This window comes from Acanthisitta chloris, unplaced genomic scaffold (genome assembly GCF_000695815.1).
Source record: "Acanthisitta chloris isolate BGI_N310 unplaced genomic scaffold, ASM69581v1 scaffold1722, whole genome shotgun sequence".
NCBI classification, from domain to species: Eukaryota; Metazoa; Chordata; class Aves; order Passeriformes; family Acanthisittidae; genus Acanthisitta; species Acanthisitta chloris.
This window is the reverse complement of record NW_008660820.1, coordinates 6,501-21,276: the sequence shown is the minus strand read 5'-3', so window position 1 is coordinate 21,276 and position 14,776 is coordinate 6,501. Positions and strand designations below refer to the sequence as shown.

The window sequence follows — 14,776 nt, the reverse complement described above, 5'->3', positions numbered from 1 at the left end:
AACATGAGTAACATGAGTTACTAATGTACATGTTTCTCATGTAACATGAGTTACTAAGGAGATTTTATACTGCATGGAAATAAAAAGAAGTTGATTAAGTTAATCAGTGACAGATCTCTGATAAGTAGTTAGTTACAGAAAAGATCAGGCATAAACTGGATGAAGTCTTTAAGAGCATTAGATTAGATAATGGGAAGGAATCCTTCCCTGTGAGGGTGCTGAGGCACTGGCACAGGTTGCCCAGAGAAACTGACTGTCCCATCCCTGGAAGTGTTCCAGGCCTGGCTGGATGGGGCTTGGAGCAACCTGGGCTGGTGGGAGGTGTCCCTGCCCATGGCAGGGGGTGGGAATCAGATGATTTTTAGGGTTCCTTCCAACCCAAACCATTCCAGGATTCCCTTCTGTGATTCTAACTAACTGTGACAGGATTCTGTTAATCCTTGTGTAAGTATGAACTTTCCTCAGGCTTGTTTTTGCAAGAAAGTGTTTTTCGCTTACTGAGGGAAAGGAGTAGAAATGTTAAGTGGAGATAATACAGCACAGTGACACTTGTGGTGTTAAAAATGCAGTTGTTTTGAATGCTGAAATCTCTTTCAGGGATCATGGAAACACAGCATCAGGCTTGCTGCAGGATCACTACCTTGATTCATCCTGGAGAACTGACAACGGCCTTGTGAGTATTTTTAAATGAATGGTGGTTGTAGCACGGTTTTCAGAGCTTCTGCATTCTCTCCCCTCCATGTACTTGCTCTTTCAAGGCTTTTCCCCAGTGCTTTTTCCTTTCTTGTAGAAATTATTATCTATTTATTCTCAATAATCCCAATACTAAAACATCCCTGTGTTGTTTGCAGCCCTGGACATTGGACAGCAGCATTAGTGAAGAGAACAGAGCTGTCATTGAGAAGATGTTGCTGGAAGAAGAGTATCCTTTTGCTGATTTCATGTTTTCCTGTTGGAACACTCAAAACCTTCCTGTTTCTAGAGGAACTGGACAAATCTTTTCTTGTAGAGGTGACCAAACTCTGTCACCTTTTGTTGTAGAAACAGTGCAGCAGTTGCTTCTACAGCTGGATCCTTCTGAACTAGGATAATTTGTACGACTGTTAGAATTCTCACGTGTGCAAATATCTCTGATGCTTCCAAAACTTACTTAGCAACTATTTCAGATACTATTTATCTAATAAATCTCTTCCTGAAAAAATATGGCTCAGCCAGAAGGAAGTGGAGAAAAGATCTCAGAAAAGGTAAGCTGTGCCTGGGAAAAATTCTGTTAGATGAGTAGAAATGAGAAGTCCTTCTAAAATAAGGTTATTTCCTGAGATATGCAATAGCATTCATTACTTATCTTTATTTTCACTCTGCTTTCTTTGCAGCCCACATAAGAAAACTGGAAAAGTCATGTACGTATAGTTTAATGATTTGCTTTCATTTTTGGGTGTGTTGTCTGGTTTTTTTTAAGTTACCAGGTACTAGTTCAAAGAAAAACCTGCAGTTCCTTTTGTTTGGCTGTGCAAAATTGTTTAAGAGACCTTTCAATGGGAAGAAATATTGTTGTGTGTAATAATAGCCGTGTAGTAATCTGCTTTTTAGGTTTTTTTTTGTAGCACAGTGATCTTTAAGAAAAAAATTTTGTTAATTCCAGTTGGGTTTTTTTGCCTGAACTTTTCTGTTTGCTGTTTTTATGTATTTCTGTACCACCAGTCACTGGTAAGTACTGAGTTGCCATGAGTCTTCCTTCGTGATGGAGAAGCTGACATGATTCTCAGTATTTTATTTATTATGTTTATACATTCACGTTTAAACAATACTCTGAGTTTTACCATAGATGGGGAGTTGTCCTGTCAGAAGGTGCCTTGAGTTACTGGGATTTTTAGGAAAGCACTAATTCTTCCTCCTTCTCTAGGGTGCGATCACCTGCAAAACCACCTGGCTGCTCCTTGAAGTGGACAGTGGAGGAGAAAGAGCTGTTTGAACAAGGACTGGTGAGTTTGCATACATAAAATATAAAAGTATATAAGACAGGCTGAGGAAGTTGGGGCTGTTCAGCCTGGAGAAGAGAAGGTTGTGTGGAGACCTCATAGCAACCTGCCAGGATCTGAAGGGGCTACAGAGGATCCAGAGAGGGACGCTTAGGAGCTGCAGTGATGGGACAAGGGGGAACAGATTCAAGGGGAAAGAGGAGAAATTCAGGCTCAATATTAGGAAAAAGTTTTTCCCTGTGAGGGTGGTGAGACACTGGCACAGGTTGCCCAGGGAGGTAGCAGATGCCCCATCCCTGGCATTGTTCAAAGCCAGGTTGGATAAATCCTTGAGCAACCTGCTCTGGTGGGAGGTGTCCCTGCCCAGGGCAGGAGGTTGGGGCTGGGTGATCTGTCAGGTCCATTCCAACCCCTTAACATTCTGTGATTCTGTATGTTCTATTTCTAATTGAATTCATTAGTCCGTCTTAAATAGTAAAGTAGTTACTGTGAATAAGTATGTTGCAGTTTTTGACTTCTGCTTTTGTGCTTCTAATTTGTTAAACATAATTGCTGTCTACAAAGGGTGTCGTGATAAATGAAATTCATATTGGCGAATCCCCCAAAATGGTTTTCTTTGCTAGGTTTGGTTCATGTGAGACTGATGACAATTTGAGATCACAAAGTAGCTGAAACATTCAGCATTATGAGTTGTACAATTACTGTGCTGTAGGCAACTGTGGGATGTATAGTGTGTTGTTAAGGCAAATCAGTTAATAAGGGGAAATCCTTCAACTGCTGTTAGTAGGTCTTTGGAAAATGTGTTGCTGTGTTCCAGCAACAAGTGACAGGACAAGAGAACATGGCCTCGAGCTATGCTAGGGGAGGTTCAGGTTGGACATCAGGGATAATTTCTTCATGGAAGGGGTGGTCAGGCATCGAAAGGGGCTGTCTAGGAAGGTGGTGGAGTCACCATCCTTGGAGATGTTCAAGGAACAACTGGACATGGCACTTAGTGCTTTGGTCAAGTTGACAGGGTGTCATGAGTCACAGGTTGGACTGGATGATCTTGGAGCTCTTTCCCACCCTGACCAATTCTGTGCTTGTGTGGTTCTATGGCTGCACAGTGCTGAATGCAGTAAGGTTTGCTTTGCTGTGCACAAACCCATTTCAGTAGGATTCCTTGGGATAGCAGGCAGCACAATCTGCAGAGTGCCTGAGCTGGGTGGAGAAGATCCTCTAGTTAAGAAGAGTAACAACAATTACTGTTGGCTGCCATGTTCGTGTGAGTAGAACACGAACAGTGAGGTCCTTTACCATGAGTTTTCTGTACTGTTTGTGCATTTTAATGACTCATCGGGGTTTTAAACTCTTTGGGACATGAAGTGCAGTGTCTGGAATGTCAGACTTTGGGTAACTTCACTGTGCTTTGCTGTATTAGGTGAAATTTGGCCGTCGATGGACAAAGATTGCCAAGTTGATTGGGAGTCGAACTGTTCTCCAAGTGAAGAGCTATGCTCGGCAGTATTTTAAGAACAAGGTACACAGAGACCTCTGGAGTTAGCAAAAAGGCTGTTGGACAGACATGCTGCTGTACATGTATCTTGGTTTTCACCTGTCCTTTCAGGGCACTGTTGGCAAAGCACAGACTCTATTCACTCCCATGTTCAGAAAAGTGGAATATGCTTATTTGCAGATTTAAATGTGAAGTCTGAGTTGCAGATTCCTACAATGAACAGCATTTTTTTGTGGTATAACTAAATAATAAATGTAGTATAATTGTGGGCTCTTACATTGTTGATTGTTAGTCTTAAAATACTTGTGTTCCGCTCTACAGCTGTTCCTGCTGTATGTTGTAGTATTGGCTTTAGCCTCACTTAAGATTTTGGGGAGATTTTTTGACTGGAAATACATGCAGTTTATGCTTGGACTACAGTTCACCTCTAATGCTGTGTAAAATCAGTTGCAGTGGAGTAAACTATATGCAAAGGGTTAAGATGAGGAAGGAACACTTCAGAGTATCTGCTGTTCAAATAAAATAGCTCTGATCATTGGGAAGACACATGGGAATGTTTTGTTTTTCCCCTCCTAAAAGTATTTTATATTTTCCTAAGGCAAAAAATGGTGATTCTGAAAAGGAAGAGCCAAGACAGCATGGGAGCAGTCTTCCCACTGAGGATGGGATAAGGGCAGGAGCTGGAATCTTGAGAGGCCTTGCAGACCCCAATCTGAATGCAGTGAAAATTGAAAAACTCTCAGATGATGAAGAAGTAGACATAACTGATGACATGGATGAAATACTTCCTCCTACCCTCCAGCAGGAAACTGGGAAATCTGATGTACCTGCTTTTCCAAAAAGCCCAGTTGAAGAAACAAAAGGAACGGAACATGGTTTTCCCTCTGCTGCTCACAGTTCTGCAGTTGTTTTACCTAAAGAAGGTCCTCAACACACCAAGCAAGATACAGTGGATACATTAGTGTTTCCTGCTCTGGTAGCAACATGTTCTCAGCACCTGAATGGTGATAAATGTGTGAATTTAGCTTACCAGCAGTACAGTAATTGCATTGAGAAAGCTGAGCAAGGCACACTGGTAACACCTTGTGGTACTGGGCAAGTAGCTGGCCAGGAGCTCAGGGAGCAGCCAAGAGACCTGGCTGGGAATGGATTGCTCTTTCCTTCTCCCTGCCAAGCAGATGAGGATCACCAAGAGGAAGCAGAGGAGCTGAAGCCACCTGAGCAGGAAGTGGAGGTTGACAGGAGTGTCATTCTGGACGAGGAGAAGCAGGCTATTCCCGAGTTCTTCGAAGGGCGCCAGGCCAAGACTCCAGAGCGGTACCTGAAAATCAGGAATTACATTTTGGATCAGTGGTAAGATGCATTGATTTCTTTTACTGAAGTAAGTGATTAAAATGTCCTGGTTTGTGGTAGCTCAAATGCTCCTTGGCACTAACAGCTTAGTTCTGAAAGGAGTACAATTACCTGGTAGCTTACCAGGGAGCACCACTCATTATTAATGCTTCTTTAGCATCTTCCCATTCTTTTTTTTCTGGCATTCTGGAAGCTAAGCAATGAAAATACTTTGAAGCATTATGAAAATGAATGTCCAGTACTGGAACAAGCTGCATCCATTTTGGTTATGTTATTTTCTTCCAGTTTTTGCCATCCTATGTGTAAGAATGGTTTTAATAAATGGCTCCTCAGAATAACTGATGACCTCAATTCTGTGATGAGGTCTGTGGCATTGTAGCTCTGCCTTTACAGAAGGACAGCAGGCAGAAACAATCTGTGCTAGATTGTTGTTGACCAAAAGAAGGCTCAGATTAAGAATCGGTTTGGAGTAGTGCTTGTACACTTGAATATTTTCTATTCCCTCTCCAAAGAACTGGTGCAAGGAATGGAGTGATTTGTGGTATCAGGCTCAAGATACAGTTTGTTCTGTTACCAGTTTTGGTTTGGGTGCTTGTTGTGTTGCTTGGGTTGCTTTTAAGTAGAAAGAATTCCTTAGTTTAGCTCAGCCCTCATTCAGTTATCTTTGCACTGGCAGCTTGTTCTAGTTGCACAGAGATTAAATTCGATGCCAGAGAAGTGTTGGACTGAAAAAATTCAGTATCAGTTTAAAAGGAATTAGTAAGTGTATAGAGAGTGAAAACTGCAGGACTTCAGTTACTCACGCAGTTCCTTCCTCCCTCCATGATGTATTCTACTCTTTGACAACTTGCTGTACTTTCTTTTAGGGAGAGATGTAAACCCAAATACCTGAACAAGACCTCAGTGCGGCCAGGCCTGAAGAACTGCGGTGACGTCAACTGCATCGGTCGGATCCATACGTACCTGGAATTAATAGGAGCAATTAACTTTGGCTGTGGTAAAGATATTGTTATTGGAATCAATAAGTAGACTATGTTGGTATAATACTGAAGGACTGCCTGATGTTAGGGTGTCCTGCTCACACACTCATCCTCACTAGGAAGGACCTTCCAAACACATTGTCTCTCATAACCTCGGAAAATCCAGAGAAGTTTGTGACCTGCTTACAGGATTTGGATTTTTTGTTTTACACAAAACCTTTTCTTCTGTTTTTCTGGCTTTTTTCCCCCTCCCTCATGTTCAGCCACACAAGAGCTGGGGGGCTGGATTTTTTTGTGCTCTTCTGTGTGTCCTGATAGCTGCTGGATCTGACATTCTGCCCTCCTTCCTTCTAAGACAGGATTCAAGTTACTCTTTCTTTTCCCACACTAAGTTATAACTAGTTCCAAAATAAAACACCAATGTCTTAATCCTCAGGGCTAGGTTTTACAAGATTCAAACGTTAAAATCAGGTTACACATGAGCTGTATATACACACCTGTGACTTAGTGTTGTTTTATAGTCTCTGGATGGATTGTGGTCCCAAGCCAAATGACAGTCACCAAGGAGAGTATCAATGTCCTGCAAATACATTTTGTCTGAAGTGAAGTTATTATAAATAAACTAACAATAAGGAAGGCTGTTTTCCTGTCTCAGAAGTGCTGTGGCAGTGGCAGAGGGCTGTGTAGTCAGGCAGAATTGTGACCAGCAAGGGATGTCTTTTAGCTGCGAAGGGTTTTGCTGCTCTTTTCTTCATGGCGTTTGCAGTTATCAGTTCCATGTGTCATTGCTGTGTGTGTAGCAGTGCTCAGTGGCTCTGTGCCTCACTGACATGCAGAGTCTCTCTTGTGCCCTGCAGACCAGGCCGTGTACAACCGTCCCCAGGCTGCTGACAGAACACGCTCCAGGGAGGGCAGGGACACGGTGGAAGCTTATCAGCTCGCGCAGCGCCTGCAGTCCATGGTATGTCCTGGGGAGGGAGGTGGAGGCAGCATAAAGCCTTCAGCATGCAGCAGGGCCTTTCAGGTCTCATTTCTAAGCCAGGGCACTTGAGGACATTTCTCCTCTTGCTGAGGTTGGAGTTTCATAGTTTCCTGTGATTTGAGTTCAGTCTAGGTATGGGTTCTGCTGTCTGACAGGTGTTTGCCCTAACACCTGTTCCCTTACATGTGTTCAGGTACTTAACTACAGTTGTGCTTCAGGTTTCAGGCTTTCCCCTAACCCTCTGTTCCCCACCTCTCCATAATTCATCAGCCAGAAGTACTGAAAATGGCTGTGTGATCATGTTGCATTTTGACTGTTAAATATTGTTAGGTGTATGTTACAACTTACTCAGAGACTTATGCACACAATGAAGTGCAGGAGTGACTCATTTATAACTGTGTGAATTACCAAGGCTTGCCAGAGTTAATTTTCATATTCACATTTCATGTTGGGGTTTTAAGTACTTCGCAGCAAAATAAATAAGTTGGTGAGAGAAAAACTAGATCAATCCAACTGAATATAAAAAGAAGTAGCATCCACTGGATGTAAACTGACTGGTTTTATTGCTTTTTGTGTTGTGTGAGCAATAATCCAGAGCTGGACAACAGTGCCCTGTTGCTTTCAGGGATGCTGATGTTTCATGAAACACCAACAAGCCTTAAAAACAACCTTAAAAACTGAATCCTTCACTGGTTCGTGACAGATCATGAGCTGCTTGATTCTGCAGAGCTCCAGGGTGTTCTTTCTCTTCTGGGAATGTGTCATGGTGTTGGTAACATTCCTGTGGCAGTAACCTTGTGGACAATGTCTTCCTGGCTGCTCAGATGAGTAAGTGCAGGTTTTTCAGGACACAGATCTTGACTCATGGTGGTTTCTTGCTGCAGCGTACGAGGAGACGGCGAGTGCGAGACCCGTGGGGAAACTGGTGTGATGCAAAGGATTTGGAAGGACAAACATTTGAGGTAACCCTTTAAGTTCTTTGTTACATCAAAAAGGCAAGGAGACAGTTGTGTCAGGGACTTCACCTCTCTTTGTGGAAGCAATAATCTGGAAATGATGCAGTACATCTTCCTGCTGCTGATAGACACAACTGCATTTGGTGTTTGCAAAGGGGTTTTGTGCCCATAAAGCTCTTTGTCTTGGCCTGTGGGAGATTTCACAACCCTTTGTTTTCAATTTGGCCTTAAAACTAATAGTAGGAATGGGAGAATACCATTTAAATGTTATTTTTCAGTCCTCTGTGGTTTCTTTGTGCTCATTATGCAGGTGATAATGAGTTCCTCATATTAGTTCTGCTACCAGCAATATCCCCAGAAACTTCTGTGGTTTATGAAGTGCTTAAAAAATTCATACAGGTTTAAATATTTTATAGAAGAATTGGAAAGAAAATCCTCATTTGTCCATTCTACAATTACAAATTATATGAAAAGCGAATAACTATAAACCTCCAATTTTTCTTGCATAGAAAACCACTTGAATTTTCAGCTTTCAGGAATTACCTGTAACCATTACTTCCATGAAATTATAATGCCATACCTAGTTTGGAGTAACACACACCAGCACAGCATATTGAGAGGACAGCAGTGTTAACAGTTAATTCTGGTCTGGTTTTCACAGCTGGAAAAGTACTTCAGACATTAAAACATAATTTTAAAAATCATTTCAGCATCTCTCAGCTGAGGAATTGGCAAGAAGGAGAGAGGAAGAAAAACTGAAACCTGCCAAGTCTTCTAAAGGTTCGAGACAAATAAAAAGGTATTTGATGTGATCAGACATGGATGTGCTAGAAGTTGAACAAATGTCTTGGGTGAGGCTGGAACACTGCAAAGCATTAATATGTGTTGTGGTCTGAAATAGCAGGGATGGATTTCAGCGGTTCCCTGTTGGAATTCATGAGTGTGGGTAGTGATGGTTCTCTATTTGCTGGAAGTCATCCTAGTGTGGGATGAACAAATCCAGTAAGGAAGATGAGGTTATTCCTCCTGTGCCAAGGAGACAGTGGGAAACTGGAAAAGTTTCCTTACTGTCCTACATCTTTAGAGACATTTTCTTTCATTTTATAGTTCCTTTGATCCCTTTCAGCTGATACCTTGCTGTGTGTTCACAGAGGAAAAGCAGGTACGTACCTGGGAGAGAGTTACCAAGAGACTTCACCCCTTTGGGCACTTTTCTTGTGCTCATTATTGTGTTCATCATTTCAGGAACCTTTCCAGGTCAAAGTGTCTTCTGAAGCACTTTTAATAATGGATTTGGTGAGGATTAAGTTTTGTCTTTCTATGGTGTATGTGCGGTGGTGTTGTTTTTTTAATGAGCAACATAGGAAGACAGAGAAACTGAAGCAGTTTGCTCCCAGAAGCTGAGGGTGCTCATCCCTGGAAGTCTTCCAGGCCAGGTTGAATGGAGCAACCTGATCTAGTGGAAGGTGTCTCTGCCCATGGTAGGGGTGGGAGCTAGGTGGTGTTTCCAATTATTGGGTCCTTCCAACCCAAACCATTCTGGGTTTCTTTCTGGTCAGACCTAGAAGTGAGAATCTCTTATTAAATAAAACCCCTAAAGATTCATGTTTTTTATATTGCATTTAGTGTACAACCATTTGCCTTCTAGAAAAACTAAGAGCTTTGCTACTTGCTACTCTGTGTCATACTTTAAATCTAATTTGCTTAAAGCAATTTCCTGAGACAACCTGCCCTCTGAAATCTATGGCTTCATTTTCTGTTGGTCTGGGAATTTACAAAGCAATATTTGGGTTTTTCAGAACAAGAGTTTGTACCAAAATGTGTGCAGTAGTTCAGCACAGGCTTCATTTGAACCAGCATTGCCTCATGTATGGAATTAACCCTTGCACTGTTAATAATAAGCAAATGTAATCTTTTCTGTTTGCTCTACATGGAAACACAGAGTATTTGAGAGGCTTGAGCTGTCCTGAGTTTTCCTTCTAAATGCCCTTGAGAAGTTACTGACTTGTAGCTGTGAGGCTGATGTGTTCTGTGGTGTGCAGAGCAAAACTAGGAGAAATTACACACCTTTCCTGCCTGTTTCATCTCATTGCAGCACTCTCACGTTTCTCTGGCAGAAGTGATAGGGCTGCTGGGGGGAAGGTACTCTGAAGCTGATAAAGTTGTGGAAGTAAGTGCTTGTTTTTTCACATTTTTTCTAAAGTATTACAACTGATAGAATACATAAACTTGGATAGATGTACATGTCATTTCTATAGGGCAGCGAATTCAGTAGCTTGAAGCTGATTACTGCAGTCTTGAAATGTTAGGGTTCTTGAAGTGTTGGGCTCTCAGCTCCATCATGATCTGCAACATGACTCTTAGAGTTCTGGAAGTTTTTAACTGATGGAGGTTTGTTTCACAGGTGTGTGCAGCAGAGCCCTGCAACAGCCTGAGCACAGGCCTGCAGTGTGAGATGGATCCAGTGTCCCAGACCCAGGCTTCGGAAGCACTGGCAGCCAGGGGATTCCGGGTCATTGGATGGTACCATTCCCACCCGGCATTCGACCCCAACCCCTCCATACGAGACATTGACACTCAGGCTAAGTACCAGGTACAGCAATAACGTGGCAAGAGCTAAAAAATAACCCTAGAGCCTCTGTGGTATTTGCAGTGTTAGCACATGATTGCTCCAAGGCAGCTTAGAGCCTGTGCTCACAGGCCCAGGGCAGTGGCAGCCCCGGCCCCTGGCACCAGTGAGGCCCCTGGAGTGCTGCCTCCAGTTCTGGGCCCTCGTGGGAAGAGAGACTTGGAGGGGTTGGAGTATGTGCAGAGAAGGGAATGCAGCTGGGGAAGGATCTGGAGCACCAGGAGCAGCTGAGGGAGCTGGAGGGGTTCAGCCTGAAGTAAAAGAGGCTCAGGGGGGACCTTACTGCTCCCCACAAACACCTGGCAGGAGGGTGCAGCCAGGTGGGGAACAGGTGACAGGACAAAAGGAAATGGCCTCAGGCTGTGCCAGGGGAGGTTCAGGTTGGACATCAGGAGGAATTTTTCCACGGGAAGAGCTGTCAGGCATTGGAATGGGCTGCCAGGCAGGTGGTGGAGTCACCATCCCTAGAGGTGTTCAGGGAACGACTGGACATGGCACTTAGTGCTCTGGTCTAGCTGACAAGGTTGGCCAGAGGTTGAACTCAGTGATCTTGGAGGTCTTTTCCAACCTCAATGACTACAGAGTCATTTTAGTTCTGCTTGGCAGGAGGAGAATTTTGAACCTCTTGTGTAACAGCACTGTGAAGTAGATACTGTTTGTTGTCCACATATGGTCTATTTCCAACCATTTATGTGGTGGTAACTCCTGGTTGCTTCTCTCCTTAATGATTACAAAGAGTTGGAGTACAGTCGTGCGCATTGCATTTAACAGTGCAATTGCACCAGGAGAGGTTGGAGTAACACACTTGAGGCAGTGTGATCTTGAGTCAGCTCAGTCATAAATTGACAGAAATGCTGTTTCTTGCATTTCAGAATGCTCTTCTGGAAAAAGGTTGGATTTTGGTATGTGATTGTGGTGTGTGTTTTTGGCTTTTTAGAGCTATTTCTCCAGGGGTGGTGCCCTGTTCATTGGAATGATCGTAAGCCCTTACAACCGGAATAATCCTCTTCCATATTCCCAGATCACCTGTCTGGTAATCAGCGATGAGATCAGTGTTGATGGCTCCTACCGTAAGTGCCCATGTTTTACCCACTGTCTGGATTTTCTGTTCCCTTTTGGATGCTAAGGGGAAAATGTCTGGTTTGGAACTTGAGAAATGTGTATTCATGTGATGGTGCTCTATGAATGGTATAATTTATATTGGTAACTGGTGCTGGACAGATCCAGGGATTTCCCTGAAAGATGATCCTGAAAGTAATCTGTGCTCTCATGACAGGAATATGCAAGTATAAATAGATATAAGATTGTTCTTCTGTATTAGCAGTTCCCACAATGCATGAAGGAAGTGAAAGGTTTGGGCCAAGAGTGACTGTTACTTGCCTACAGAATCCATATGGATAGCTGAGAAACTGTTCCACATGTATTACTTGGCCTTCACTGTATTACATCATTCTGAGCAGATCCTCTGACTGAGGAGACAGAAGTAAATAGCAAAGAATTGGCTGCTACAGTGACCAGAAATCCTGTTTTTTTGCGTAACTTGGCATGCAGAAGGTCAAAGGATCAAATTTGCCAGCTGTCCAGGAAAGCTGGAATGGTGTGCTGGCAGCAACCCCAACCCAAGGGAACAAATTCTTGGTTACAAACGTCATTTGCATCTAATGAAAAAGCATCTTTTCCTTTCTTGAGCAGGTCAGAACATCCCATATAAAACTGATGGTATTGCAAGTGATGATCAGATGTTCTGCTCATTTCCTGACATTCACATGAGGGGAAATTCCCCTGATAGCAGTGGATGGTTTTGGTCTCTCTCTCTCCTCCTCCCCCTAAGTCCTGATTTTTACATCCACATTCCAAGGTTTTCAGTTTTCTTGGCAAGGCAATAGCCAAGGCCATGTGAGCCCACAGTTCTCCCTCTGTTTTTTCTTGTGAAGTAAGCAAGGGAGGCCATCTGTCTGGAGACTTGCTGCTCAGTCCTGGGGGAGGTGCAGCAGTGGCCACATCTGTGCACTCATTCCTGTTTACCACACTGACAGTCCTGTAGTTTATCCTCATTTCCCACACAACCCACCCTTGGAGATGGGAGTCAAAATACTGACAAGGTTTATTGCCCTGAGAAGTTGACATTTTTGTAGTCACATTTTTGGTCTTGAGAGTATTTCCTATCTCTTTAGCTTCTGAAATCCAGGTCTTACAAAATGGAATCTCCTCTGCCTCTTTTGAAATGACTTACTGAAATTTACAGTCTCTCCCTGATTTTTGGTACCTGAATTGTTAACCTGCAAATGATTTTCTGATGTTCCTTTAAAATACTTTCTAAATTTCTCATCCCCAATCTGCAGTAAACTAGAAGAATTTCTTTTCTTCGGAGCAAAATTCCTCTGAAATGGAGAACAACAGTCAGCACTTCATACATAAAAACCAAACCTATTTTACTCACTTAACAGCCACATAAATCTTTAAGAGGCAACCGAAGTGCTAAGTTCTAAACACTCAATTAATTTTGCCATTTCTCTGTTAGTTGTAGGTTTCTTTGTACTTCTTTTTCGCATGGGGAATTGCTGAGGGCAGGGAGAACAGATTTGTTCCTGCTCCCACCAGGATTAAATGTGGAATCCAAAACACGTCATCCTTTTCCTTTAACCTCCTTAGTGTTGTCAAGGAACAGGACTGCAGACTTCTGCAGTCAGGAGTAAGTGAGGAAGAGTTCCGGGGAAGAAAGTGATTGCACCTAAAACTAAAGCAAGAAACTCAGTGGAGGGTAGTAACAACACTGACTGGTGATGTTGCATTGGTTGCAGGTCTGCCCTACAAATTTGAGGTGCAGCAGATGTTGGAGGAGCCTCAGTGGGAACTAGTATTTGAAAAAACAAGGTGGATCATTGAAAAATATAGATCCTGCCACAGGTATGTTCCTGCTGCTTGTGCAAACCACGGCCAGTCTGGAATTTGTGCCTGCTCATTGTTTCAGTGGAGACGTGTGGCTGCTTTCTCCAGCATACCTCTTTGTTTTCCTCCCAACAGCAGTGTCCCCATGGATAAAATTTTTCACAGAGATTCAGACCTGACTTGTTTGCAGAAAGTAAGTTTTCTTGTAGCTTTTCAAATGTTTTTTTTGAAAATGTATACATGTTTTATGTCAGCAGAAGTCACCTGCAATTATGCTTTTACAAGTCAGAGGTGTGCCATGTTTGTCATGGAAAGGTGGGAATGGTAGTTCTGCAGTCAGTGCAGTCACTGCTGCCAACTCTGACTAATGACAGCTCTAACTTTATTGCACAAGCAACACACAACGTCTGCCCAAAGCGAGACATAAACAGAGAACTTGTACACAGTATTTACCCACATGGAATTTTTTTGTCTCCTCTCAACATGACTTCAGCTCATAAGCAGTGTAAATTGCAGAATTACAGAATATTCAGAGTTGGAAAAGACCCACAGGAAATCACCAAGTGCACTTCCTGGCCCTGCCCAGGACATCCCTGAGCATCACACCATGTGCCTGAGAGCACTGTCCAAGCATTTCTTGAGCTCTGTCAGACTTGGGGCTGTGACCACTGCCCTGGGAAGCTGTTCCAGTGCCCAAACACCCTCTGGGGGAAGAACCTTTTTCTAATATCTAACCTAAACTTCCCCTGACACAACTTCAGGCAATTCCCTCGGGTCCTGTCACTGGTCACCAGAGAGAAGAGACCAGTGCCTGTCCCTCCACTTCCCCTCATGAGGCAGTTGTACACAGCAGTGAGGTCTCTCCTCAGTCTTCTTTGCTCCAGGCTCCAACTTGAGTTCATAGAATGCTCTGGAATTTAGCTGTTGTGTAATTGGCTTCGGAGAACTGGGTTTGAATCACCCATGTGCTCCTGTGTGACTGTTCCTTGAACATTTATGTTGTACAGTTGAACAATTTTGTGGTGTTAATAATAAACAAATAAATAACCATCCCTTTGGAATACTAAAAGGGTAAACAAAAAACCTCTCAGAAAAAAAGTGAATTTCAAAAAAACCTCCTTTTCTCTTGACTAGCTTTTGGAGTGCATGAGAAAGACTTTGGACAAGGTCACGAATTGCTTCATTGCTGAGGAGTTCTTGACTCAGATAGAGAACTTGTTCCTTTCCACGTACAAGAGTGAGAAGAAGGAGAATGCCAGCGGAAGTGAGAAGGAATCCTCACAGGAATTACCGGTGTGATGGCTTGGGTGAAACAAAATTAGGGCATGTGGATTCTCTTTTCTAATTTCTTCCCCTCCTCTCCATTCTATCAGCTCTTTAGAACTGTTACCCATGTTACGGTGACTGTTGCCACGACATCTTTTCGCTGTGATCTGAGACCTGAGTGCCCAAGGAATGTTTGGTGCTAACAGGGAATGACTGGTTGCCCAACAGTCTGCGTTTGGGAAGGACT

General features: G+C 43.1%; 1 protein-coding gene across 1 annotated transcript; it reads left to right on the top strand.

Annotated features, from left to right (window-relative positions):
* Positions 1-597: 597 nt before the first annotated feature.
* Positions 598-14,562, top strand: MYSM1 (Myb-like, SWIRM and MPN domains 1; the record flags this gene model as incomplete). Its single annotated transcript, XM_009069943.1, has 19 exons — positions 598-673; positions 852-922; positions 1,167-1,244; positions 1,374-1,400; positions 1,904-1,982; positions 3,400-3,498; positions 4,073-4,827; positions 5,694-5,824; positions 6,665-6,768; positions 7,674-7,751; positions 8,456-8,544; positions 8,853-8,907; positions 8,991-9,041; positions 9,841-9,915; positions 10,150-10,338; positions 11,312-11,444; positions 13,176-13,281; positions 13,399-13,456; positions 14,398-14,562. Coding segments are annotated over 19 exons (2,419 nt in total), but the record flags the coding sequence as incomplete, so codon positions are not given.
* Positions 14,563-14,776: the final 214 nt, after the last annotated feature.